At 47.3% G+C, this 11,691-nt stretch overlaps 1 protein-coding gene across 1 annotated transcript; it reads left to right on the top strand.

The window, feature by feature from the left end:
* Positions 1-253: 253 nt before the first annotated feature.
* On the top strand, positions 254-4,541 carry HTR5A (5-hydroxytryptamine receptor 5A). Its single transcript, XM_054018614.1, has 2 exons — positions 254-1,078; positions 2,035-4,541. Exons 1-2 carry the CDS (start codon positions 341-343, stop codon positions 2,365-2,367), a joined length of 1,071 nt encoding a protein of 356 aa, XP_053874589.1. The 5' UTR covers positions 254-340; the 3' UTR covers positions 2,368-4,541.
* The last annotated feature ends 7,150 nt before the right edge of the window (positions 4,542-11,691 follow it).

The following is an 11,691-nucleotide window of genomic DNA, read 5'->3' as shown; positions in this document are numbered from 1 at the left end:
GCGCGGCTCGGGCGCCCGGGCACGGCTGCCCCAGGCGGGGTGGCGGGGGGTTCCGCGGCAGGCCGGGGCCAGCAGGGCTCGCTCGCGGAGGTGCCGGGGCTCGCCCCGAGCGGGGCTGGTCTCCCGTCCCCTGGGCAGGCTGGGAGCCCGGCGCCGAGCCCGCGGTCACTCTCCCTCCCGCCGGCGCCCAGCGCCATGGCCGCGCGTCCCCCCAAACTTTGCCTCGGGCCGGGCACCGAGGCGCAGCCGGCTCCCAGCCCGCCGCCCGCGCCTTGAATCCCCCTGAGTCCCACGGGAGCTGGCGGCCGCTCTCCGCTCCCCTTCCCACGCGGCGGGCAGCATGGACGGGCCCCTGAACCTCTCCGCCACCCCGTGGGTAGCAGCGGCCAACCGGAGCGGCGGCGGGGGCCCCCCGGCGGCCCTGCCCGGCCGGGCCCCGCTGTCGGTGTTCGGCGTCCTGCTGCTCACCCTGCTGGCGCTGCTGGCCGCCGCCACCTTCCTGTGGAACGTGCTGGTGCTGGCCACCATCCTGCGGGTGCGCGCCTTCCACCGCGTGCCCCACAACCTGGTGGCCTCCATGGCCGTCTCGGACGTGATGGTGGCGGCGCTGGTCATGCCCCTCAGCCTGGTGCACGAGCTGGCCGGGCGGCGCTGGCAGCTGGGCCGGGCGCTGTGCCACGTGTGGATCGCCTTCGACGTGCTGTGCTGCACGGCCAGCATCTGGAACGTGACGGCCATCGCCCTGGACCGCTACTGGTCCCTCAGCCGCCACCTGGAGTACACCCTGCGCGCCCGCCGCTGCATCTCCAATGCCATGATCGCCCTCACCTGGGCCCTCTCCGCCGTCATTGCCCTGGCCCCGCTGCTCTTCGGCTGGGGCGAGACCTACTCCGAGGGCAACCAGGAGTGCCAGGTCAGCCAGGAACCTTCCTACACGGTCTTCTCCACCTTCGGCGCCTTCTACCTGCCACTCTGCGTCGTGCTGTTTGTCTACTGGAAGATCTACAAGGCGGCCAAGTTTCGCATCGGATCCCGGAAGAGCAACTCCATCACCCCCATCGCCCCTGAAGGGCTAGAGGTGGGTCGAGCCTGGGGTTTACCAGCTGGCCTGGGCTGGGTGGCAGCTGTGATGATGTCCATGGCCCTGGGACCCCGCTCTGGCCCAGCCCTGCGGGAGAAACTTGCCCAAGGACTGTGGAGCACTGAGGTCTAGAAGGGAGACTTGGAGGCCAAGTGTGCAGTCATTGGGTGCTAGTGGAAATGTTGTGCAGGAACTTTGAGCCTGATTGTGAACCTCTGATTCAGGCTAGTGAGCAGTGACTCACAGAAGTAGCCCCTTGAAATCCTGTGGGTCAGTGCTCACTTGTATGACTGAGGGTTTCACAGGTGAGTCTGGCCCCTTAGTAGTTAGGGGTGGAGAGTCAGTAGGCAACCACCCAGAATATGGAAAATAACCTGACATAGTCTTAGGGGAAATATGTGTCTGTGCAGGCACCTACACAACCTTGCAAATTGTTTCCTAATGGTGGCTGGATGCTTTGAACTCCTGGTTTGCTGGTGTATTAATGAGCTATATGACTGTTTTTGGCAATAATGTATGTTGTACGCTCTCCTAGTGCATTTTTCTCCTTTTCCCCCATCATATGCCCCTCAGACTAGCATAGTCAGAAGAAGCAGGCAGGGGTGTGTGTGTGAGAGAGAGCTCTACTGCTCTGATTGTGCTAAACGTGTGAAATATACATGGTCGGATTGTGATAGTGGGAGTAATTGTGCATATGCAGTTTCCACTATCACTGCTATTTTTATAATCTCCATTATTCAAAACTCCTGTTTTCCCAAAACAGGGACATATACTTCACATCTCTTAAACAGAATAAAGTTGCACTGTTGACCCAAACTACTTCAGTGTGCCCTATCACATTCCTATAACTGCAATTGTACTGTAGATTGTTTGCTGACACATGCAGTAAGCCTGGTGTGATGATGGGCAGCAGGCAGGGTGCATATGTTGACGCTTGTGCTCACATCTGGCAGGTGAAGGAGGCCTCCCAACAATCCCAGATGGTCTTCACAGTCCGCCACGCCACTGTTACCTTCCAGACCGATGGAGACACGTGGAGAGAACAGAAGGAGAAGAAAGCTGTCCTCATGGTGGGCATCCTTATTGGGGTCTTCGTACTATGCTGGATCCCCTTCTTCATCACTGAACTCATCAACCCTCTCTGCTCCTGTGACATCCCACCCATTTGGAAAAGTATTTTTCTATGGCTCGGCTATTCTAATTCCTTTTTTAATCCACTGATCTATACAGCTTTCAACAAAAACTACAACAATGCCTTCAGGAACCTGTTTTCCAGACAGCACTGAGCAGCAAGCAGGAAATGGGAGGAAACCCCCTCTTCTCCAGCAACCCTTCTAAAGAGCCATCACCTTCCCTACTTAGCACATCCTGTGCAGACCGGGGAACGCTGAAAGAAACTCTCAACTACAGAGATCACCATAATGATTCATTGAGCTCATAAAAGATTGCCTCTGAAATTCAGCAGCCCTCAGAGACTCTGCCCACACTTCCTTTCCCACCCTCCAAGCCAGTCATTTTGTAAATAGCACACAAGGGCTTGCTGAGTCTCCAGCTGTGTCCTTTTCCAGCATGTGGCTGACTTCACCCTCTCTTCAGTGATGTCACTCAGGTGCAGGTTGCTTGCAAGAGCAGGGCAGAGAAGTCCATGTGACACAGAAGGGTTTTTGAAGCCCAGTGCCTGCTTAGCTCCTCTTTGCATGTCAGAACCGTTAATTTGCATATTCTCATATGCAAAGCCAAACTCCTTTAGCAGTAGGGTTTCTCATGACTGTGTGAAACATGCATCTGAAGAAGTGGGGTTTTTTACCCATGAAAGCTTATGCCCAAATAAATCTGTTAGCCTTTAAGGGGCCACTGGACTCCTCATTGTTTGTTTGTTTTTGTGTGAAACCAGCTATTTTACTGAAAAAACTATTTTTCAGAGGTGAAGATGGAATCTGTGTTGCAATCAGAGATTCATTTTAACTCTAAAAATGAATCTTATTTCCCAAATATAACCGCTCGGTAAAGATATGAGAAAAGGCTTCTGCATTATGGCTCTATCAACAGTGGGATCTTTACTATTGGATTCGGTGTAGCAAGTTTTTCTGTATTTACTTGTTGTGGAAGCTTAATTTGGTATGTTCAATAGAGTGAGAGAAAAGGGGTGCATCATTGAAAACATCTGTTTCATATGCCTGATTTAGTTATGAAATACACAGGTGTTCCTTGGCTGCGAATGTTTAAACTTAATATCTCTGTTACACAAAGGAAGCTACTCTAATTCATGGATGTATTTTAATCAACTTTGGGGCAAGTTTCCTGTAACCATTTGAGGCTACGTGAAATGTATTTCAAAAGGCACATGAGTTCAAAGCTGTGTTTTACTTTCTAGAGCGTGATACAATTCCCATTGAAGTCAAAGGAAAGACTCCAGCTGATTTCAGTGGGAGTTAATGACCAGTCTGAGTATATTTAGTGGCTAATGAAGTTTGACCCTGGGAGTCTAAGGTTTCCAGCAATTGGGGGAAGGCTGTGTTAAGAGCCAGCATGCTATGCTTCAAGCATAAACCAGCAACAGCCATGCCTTCTATCTAGGTTAGGATCAACTCTGTCCTTGTTGCCCCCTTTTTACCATAAGTGTGGGTCCTGGCTGCTGCTTACTGTTTTGCTTTCTTCCTGTGCCTCCACTTCACCAGCATGATTTTAGCAACTGCCATGTCACTTGCACCTACAAGTACAGATACATGCTTTCTGCCCTAGGACTGCTAGAATGACAAGTTTTCAGATGGAGAATAGCATTACCTCCACCTATCAGTTCTTGAGGTGCAACTATTAAAATCAGACTGGAATTTAAAAGGTGGAGGAGAAGACAAGATGGGAATCAGAATTACATGATTTCAGGCTCTGATATCTTGAAGCAAAGATAAAGAGGAAAAAAATGCTATAAATCACTGGAAAGCTTTAGTTTCTATCCACCATGTCTCATGAGACATCAGACCTTAAAACTGTCACTGGTCCTTCAAATCAAGCAAAAATCCTGGCCTCGATGGTAAGAGGCCTTTAAGCATCCTGGCCAATCTGGCCCAATGCACTGCCTGGTGCAGGTGAAGATCATGGGAGCAGACTCCAGCTGTCAGGAGCCAGTTTGTTTAGAAACAAAGGATGAAATCCTGGCCCTATTTAAGTCAATGGCAAAACTTTCTCATTTACTTCAACGGGCTTGGATTTCACCCAAGATATCTTACCCAGTGAATTTTAAAAATATTCATTATATTACAGGAAAAACGAGTGAGACTGGCATAATCCCTCAAAAATCCACTTGAGCAGGTTCTCTGAATGAGGTGGTGTGCTAACCATGGACAAGCTACAGACATTAAATAAAGAGCCTTTTAGTACTTTTGTTGTATGGTTTTAATCTATTTTCAGTGGAAGCTCTGACATGTTAGATAATCTAATAAACCCATGAGCCACATTTTTACTGATGATGATCAGCTTGTATGCTGTGTATGGATGTGATTGTTTCACTAGAGAAGATGCTATATTTATAAAAAAAAATTGTGTGTGGAAAGCAGTGAAGCTAAGAATGACTAGGAGGAAACCAATACGATGTTTGTTGTCCAGGCAGAGCTTCTGTTATACTCCACAGTGCTTGAAAATAGAAGGAAGAATATTTAACTGGTCTGAGCAGCTGTGCGCTGCAATATTCACAACACATGTTTCAAGGATTTATGATTTATTACAACAATATATAACCCACTAACAACCCTTCCCCACAACTACCTTCCCCCCGCCATCTTCTTGCCCTCCCCCATGACTGGAGGGGTGTCAATGGGCCACTTCACCTTGAATGGTTCCTGGAAATATGTATTAACCACTTATCTTAAACAATCTGTTCCACCTTATATTTAGCTGTCGCACTGTGAGTCTGGCTTTGTCTACAAGAGCATTGTGTCAGTTGGGTGTGAAAAAAACACACCCCTCACTGACATAAGTTTCACCGACCATAATGCTGGTGTAGACAGTGCTATGGCGGCAGGAGAGGCTCTCCTGCTGTCATAATTGACTACCGCTCGTTGGAGGTGGCTTAATTATGTCGACAGGAGAGCTCTCTTCCCTCCAGCAAAAAGTGGCTAAACGGGAGACTTTGCAGTGTAGACCTGGCCAAAAACTAGGTCTACAGTGGCACCCCCCTGAATGACATAAGTGTTTTAGCAACAAAAAGCGCCAGTGTGGACTGTACTTTGTTGGCGGGAGCCATGCTTCTGTTGACGAAGTTACCGCCCCTTGGGGTGGTTTTATTTTGTCCCTGGGAGAGCTCTCTCCCGGCGATAGAGCAGTTACACAGCGCACGTTACAACGGGACAGCCACCCAGTGTCAGGTGCGCTGTGTAGACATAGCCGTAGTTTCACAGACCTGAAGAGCCCTGTGTAGCTTAAAAGCTTGTCTCTCACCATCAGGAATTGGTCCAGTACAAGATACTACCTCGCCCACCTTTTCTCGTTAATTTCCCCTTTGTTGTGTCATTTCTGTGCAACCAAAAGGATATGAGAGGATTATAAAATGGTATTAGAAAATTCTGATTTGTCTATAGTTGTGCTTTAACAAACAACATCATATTAAAATCCACAGTACCCTTCTGCAAGTAATGGCTATCGACTAGCCCCAGTTATCTACACTATGGATCAAATCCTGGAGCTCTTACTCAGGAGTTAGGACTGCAAGAGTTGATCTCAAATATCAGCCACGTAACATGGGTTTAATAAAGATTTCTATCCCAAAGATCATTCCAGAGATTCACACCTAAAATGAGACAGAGGAGTGATCTGAGCACAAAGTGGAGGAGCCAGGAACTCCTGAATTCTGATCCCAGCTCTGAGGCCTTGTACAAGTCATTTATTTTGGGGCAGGGCCCAGAGGCACAAATCAGGACCTTGATGTGCTAGGTGCTGTACTGAGACACACAGTTCCTTCCCCAAAAGAGCTTACTTTTCTGCTTCAATTTCCCATTCTGTAAAATGAAAATACTAATATGTACTTATTGGGGTGTTGTGAGGATTAATTAGTTCACATTTCTAAAGCACTTAGAATGTGGAACACTGTATAAATGCTAAATTAAATTAATGGAGATATTCCATCTCCTAGAACTGGAAGGGACCTTGAAAGGTCATTGAGTCCAGCCCCCTGCCTTCACTAGCAGGACCAAGTACTGATTTTGCCCCAGATCCCCAAGTGGCCCCCTCAAGGATTGAACTCACAACCCTGGGTTTAGCAGGCCAATGCTCAAACCACTGAGCTATCCCTCCCCCCAAGTGCTGCTATAAAACAGCTTCAATTTAATTTCTCTGAAGGCCATTATTATCCATTATTGCTCTTCCTGTGCTATTTAATGACAGTATAGTACCCCCAGAAAAGATTTAACTAACCTTTTCCAAATTTACAATTAATGCATTTTCCTCTCAGTGCTGTGACAGTTCAATGAACAGCCTAGAACACCTGTATTGAGACTCAATAACTAGATCAAATAAGCTGTGTGTTAAATGCTGCCTGGTGGTGAGCCTTGCAGCACAGTGAATGCAATTATCAAGGCTCAGGGAGCAGCAGCTTTTAAGACAATCTGTTACTTACATTAGTTGCCTTTATTCTGAGGAAGGAGAGAAGGTCACAGCTGACTGCCCTTCAAACAGAAAACAGGTTGGCTTATTCTTTTTTTTTTTTTTTTCTGGAATGCTGTTGGACTTCCTTTTCAGTGTGGTCAGACAAAGCAGGCAGGAAATGTGCTAATCTAACACAGCCGGAGATGTGCCAGGTATGTCTTCATGTTCTGATAATTTGACTGGACTTTTCATTAAAATTGCTGCTGAGACACCTGGCAGCGGTAGTTAAAGGGGCGATTTTGAATAGGCAAAGTGCTATCTGGTTAAAGAAGTTCTAGCTAACATAGATCATTGATGATTATTTGCTCTTGTCTATCGTGATCAGCATGACTAGGCAATGAGGTACAACAGACCATGTGGTAGGGCTTGTCTATGCTTAAAATGCTGCAGCAGCACAGCTGCACCGTTTCTGAAGTGCTTCAGTGAAGACACTACCTATGCCAATGGGAGGGCTTCTTCCATCGACGTCTGTCATTGATCCAGCTCCCCAAGAGGCAGTAGCTAGGTCAATGGGAGAATGTTCCTGTTGACGTAGAGCTGTCTACACTAGGGGTTAGGTCAGTTTAACGGCATTGCTCAAGGATGTGGATTTTTCACACCCCTGAGTGACCTATTTACCTACTGTAGACCAGGCCTTAGAGTGATTTTTACATACATCTGAGAGTGGTGGGAGCTAAAGTTATTTTGTAATTAGGCACAATATTATACACTGACTAGGTTCTCTATTATCAGTTCTAATCATTGGAAGTTGTATTTGTTATACTCCTATGTCAGAAATATAGAACACTTACACCAACCCCCCACTGACTTCAGTAGGGTCAGGATTTCATCCCGGAAGTTCTAGCCATCTCAAAGAGTTTATGATCCAATGTCAGGGCCTGTGTGATGGTTACCAAACTAGATGCACCCTTGTCCCTTCTCAGGGTCTCACCAAGAGCACCCCTGCGGGCCTTTACCTCTCCTGAGGTGGAATTCTGCAATCCGACCTCTCTCAGACCAGGATCGGGGTTATATCCCTCTGGGTACTAACCATGACTACTTCAGCAGGTTCAACTGGGATTGGACCCTGCAAGGGTTTCCCTTCAGGTACCTGCAACAGCAACTGATTAAAGTGATACAAAAACAACTGCTTCAAAACAAAGCAATAGTTCTACTTTCTCTCAAAGAGACAAAGCATGCAGGTCCAAGGTATACAGCAAAACAGAGGGTCCTATATGCATCTTCCCTTCCCTAAGCTTAATCTCTCTAGCCACAGCTCAGGGAGGTCTGATTTATTCCCCATCTCTGAGTTAGAAGCAGCAGCCTGCTCTGCTTGCAGCATGCTCCCTCCATCTTTAACTTCTGAGGCTCTCCCCAGCCTGGCAGCTTTTCCATTGACTCAGCCTCTCCTGGCTCATCCAAGCCCTGCCTCCTTCTATATTCTGAGGTTTTACAGTCTCCTGTGATCCCTGCCTTAGCCCTGGCAGTCTGGATGGAGCCAGCCACCTAGTTTCTTCCCGCTGATGACCCAGCCATTGTCTCCTCAAGGAGCCTTATATTGGTATTGTTTTAGCTTTCCTGCTCAATTCTTAACAATCCCTTTATAGCCTCCTTTGATTTAACTATGTACACTCCGGCAAGCAGTAATCCAAAATTGACCAGGGAAACTGAATCACACACAATACTAATAAAAATACAGATATGTTCCCAGTTTGTTACAGCCTCCATTCAGCCTTGGGTATTTTGTTTAACTGAGGGGTGGCAAGGCTGGAACAGCTGATCTTACCTTCTATGTGGTGCATGGGCAGGGAGGGTTTGCACAGGGAGTTAAAGCCAGAACCAAACCCATAGAGGGCTTTAAAGATTAACACCACCTTCAATAACTATGGCACGGTCCATATGTCAAAAGAATAGCCACTGGGTTGTGCCAACTGCAGAGGAAAATAAATGGTACTCTGGCCACTGACAGCACCTGGGATTCTTGGAAGCTAATCAATTTAGCTTCTTCCTATGTAGGGTTAAAATAGCTTGCAAGGCATTAATTCTGTTTAAATGCAAACTGACCTTTCTCTGTGGACTACACCTGAGTTTTGCTGTATTTCATGATTTTTAACCATGTTCCATTCACATCCTCATTTCATCCTTTTAGCATCTGCCACCATTGTATTTGTGCATTTGGTTGCTTTTCCTATTTAACAACATTAAATATTTAGAGCAAAGGTTTTAATGAGTCTAAAGGCAACTGAGAAAAATAACTGGATTTTACTACAAGATCAATTCAACTGAGGTTAGATACAGAAAATCCCCGTACTGTTTGGTTCCAAACAAACCACACCTCTGAACCAAGCTCTTTGAAGAAGTTCAAGGTACAAGCATTAAGCCCTCAGAACATCTATCTAGGTCACATCTGTCCATCCATCGCTGTGCTGTAGTATCCAAACAGCTTTCGTTAGCTGATTATACTCTGTTGCTAGCTGCTTGTGAAAGCTGTAGCTTCCCAAAATTAATCTGCTCTAGAGTGTTCCATGCACCACCTGTAGCCCAAGCAGACCAAATTGTCCTAAATCTTGTAAAACAAGTATTGTGAAAAGTGGATACAGTAACTTCATGTCAATACACAGCAGATGTTTGTCAACAGCAGAGAGACATTTTCAAAGTAGCATGGAAGACGTATGCAAGTGAACACATATCTGGAGATCATCGTGTTAGCTGCCTTGAATAGGCCCCAGATCTGCAAACACTAAGGATTTGTCTACACTACAAAATTAAGTCGACGTACAGCCACTGCAGTAATTAAAGCAATGGTTCCTGTGCACGCTATGCTCCTATCGGCTTCTCTGGACCCTGAGCCATGTATCTACTCTATTGGAAAGTTAAACCTTCTGTGTAAACTGCATATACCCCACATCAAACAGCTGATGGTACTGGTTTGAAGTTGGGCACTTTTCACACTCTATGGCAGTGGTCCACAAACTTTTCACATCACCCCCCCCTTACCCATGTCCGAGCCCCCTCCTTGGAGCTGGGTCTGGGAGCAGGGCGTGGCTCGGGGGAAGAGGAGGCGCAGACAGGAGTAAGAGGGCCAAAGCTGGGGGTGGGTCTGGGAGCAGAGCTGCAGCCAGGGGCCGAGGTGGGCTGTGGGGCTGGGGCCTGGAGCAGAGTGAGGCTGGGTGAGGCTCCCAGGCCCAGCCCCTGCCCTCCTGAACATACCTACATGTCCCCCACAATTTGGGGACCCCTGCTCCAGGGACATTTCTCTTGTTGGTCAAGCACTGATTAAGAAACATATTAGCATGAAGAAATTACTGGAAAGTTACAGAACAGCATTTACAGTAATATCCCCACAACTGTAGGACCTTCAATATCTCAGTAATAAAGACAATGGGCCAAGTTCTGGCTGGCATTTGTACTCATGCACATGCAGAAAAGATGCTGATCAAGAGCGTTTTTCTTAACTAAATCTGGCTCCCTTTCCAGCTCTCAGAGGTTACTCCAGAGACCTGGTGGGACCAGAGACATGGAGAGGAAGTAAAAGCCATGGTCAAAAAGTCAGGGAACTTTGTTTTAACATATCTGCCTCCTTAACCTGGCAGTGACCCTATGCACTGCCCCAGAGATCAATTACACTCCTAGCAGGAAGACCTGTACAGGGGTGTTCTACACAGAGGTGGTGCACTCCTAACACTGCTTTCCAGTGACAACATGGACCCATTTTAGCAGCTGAGGAGAGCTATTTGGTCCAGTGCTACACTTCAACCTTTCAATCCTGGTAACGAGCAACAGAGCCTATGGAGCCACCCTCTTAGTTGTTTGTGATTTGCAGGGCCATGACGTTTCTCTCTCCTCAGCTGCTTGACTGGGTGCCAAACTTTCCAAGTGCACCTGCAGTACTTCTGAACGCCCCCAATGCACCACCATATTGTGCAGAATATTAAACAGACAGTGACAGCACAGCAGCCATGGCATGGGGCAGACCTGGTCACCAGGGGTTACTAAAAGGTGGGAGCTGAATGGCTAAAGAACCGTAAGGCACATTATAACAATGTAAAATAACAAAACTTTGTTGTGCCTGTATCAGCCTCTCATTAATGGATGCCAGTGGAGGTTTGGGACATGTGAAAGTGCACACACTCAGTTCGTTCTAGAGGGCTGAGAGGGCACTTTCCTATGGAAATGTAAGCTTCCCCGGGCTCACCTCAGATTTATCCAGATCCCCTGCTGGGAAGGTTATATTGTTCTCCAAACTGCCAGCAGATCCCCTTCATACACTGGAGCTGTGACACTGCTTTCTCAAGGCCTAGGCCATGTTCTCTGCTCATTACCAAGTCACCCCTATCAATGCATCACTTCCTTTGTGAGGATACATGTGGTTTGTTTCTTTTAGCGTGTAAGATTTCCAGGTCAGGGGTGGTCATTTGCTATGCGTTTGAACAATGCCTGGCACAAATGGGCCCCCAGCTTAGTGGAGGTCTCTCAGCACTATTACAATATATTTGATAAATAATATTCTGCTTTTAATCTAAAGTCACCTTAATAATGTGAGGTAACTTTATATGCCATGGGAGAGCGCCAGCAGCTTGAAGGCTATGCAAGTAGCTCGGAAGCTCTGGGAGTGCTGGAGGCAGGGCAGAAAAGGTAAGAGAAAAGAGCCAGAGGCTGGGGCCTTTGCTAGAAGCAGACATATATGCCCTGCTACTGTCTCTCGTTGGACTGTAGACTCAGTGGTTTGGCTCAGAACACCACAATGAAAGCACACAGTTTTGTAAAGGGAACCACTCAATGGAACAAAAATAAGTCTACGTACAGGACTGCAGGCTGGTTTAACTTCGAACCCATAATATCCTGAATAACCCTGTTAACCCATTGATGACCACTTTACTACTCACAGCAACAGAGGAAGCAATAGCTGCAGGTAACAGACAGCACATCTGTCCTGTTAAGCAATAGCAGATATTGGCAGCAGACATACAGCAAAACGACTCCACCATTTTGCA

Source organism: Malaclemys terrapin, chromosome 2 (assembly GCF_027887155.1).
Source record: "Malaclemys terrapin pileata isolate rMalTer1 chromosome 2, rMalTer1.hap1, whole genome shotgun sequence".
NCBI classification, from domain to species: Eukaryota; Metazoa; Chordata; order Testudines; family Emydidae; genus Malaclemys; species Malaclemys terrapin.
Note: the sequence above shows the minus strand (reverse complement) of the source record. Positions and strands in the feature narration are given on the sequence as shown.

Excerpts from the sequence above, each read along its gene's own strand:
- HTR5A (XM_054018614.1), top strand. The coding sequence starts at position 341 with ATGGACGGGCCCCTGAACCTCTCCGCCACCCCGTGGGTAGCAGCGGCC. Across the intron at positions 1,079-2,034 it reads TCGCCCCTGAAGGGCTAGAG|GTGAAGGAGGCCTCCCAACA; the intron begins GTGGGTCGAGCC and ends CACATCTGGCAG.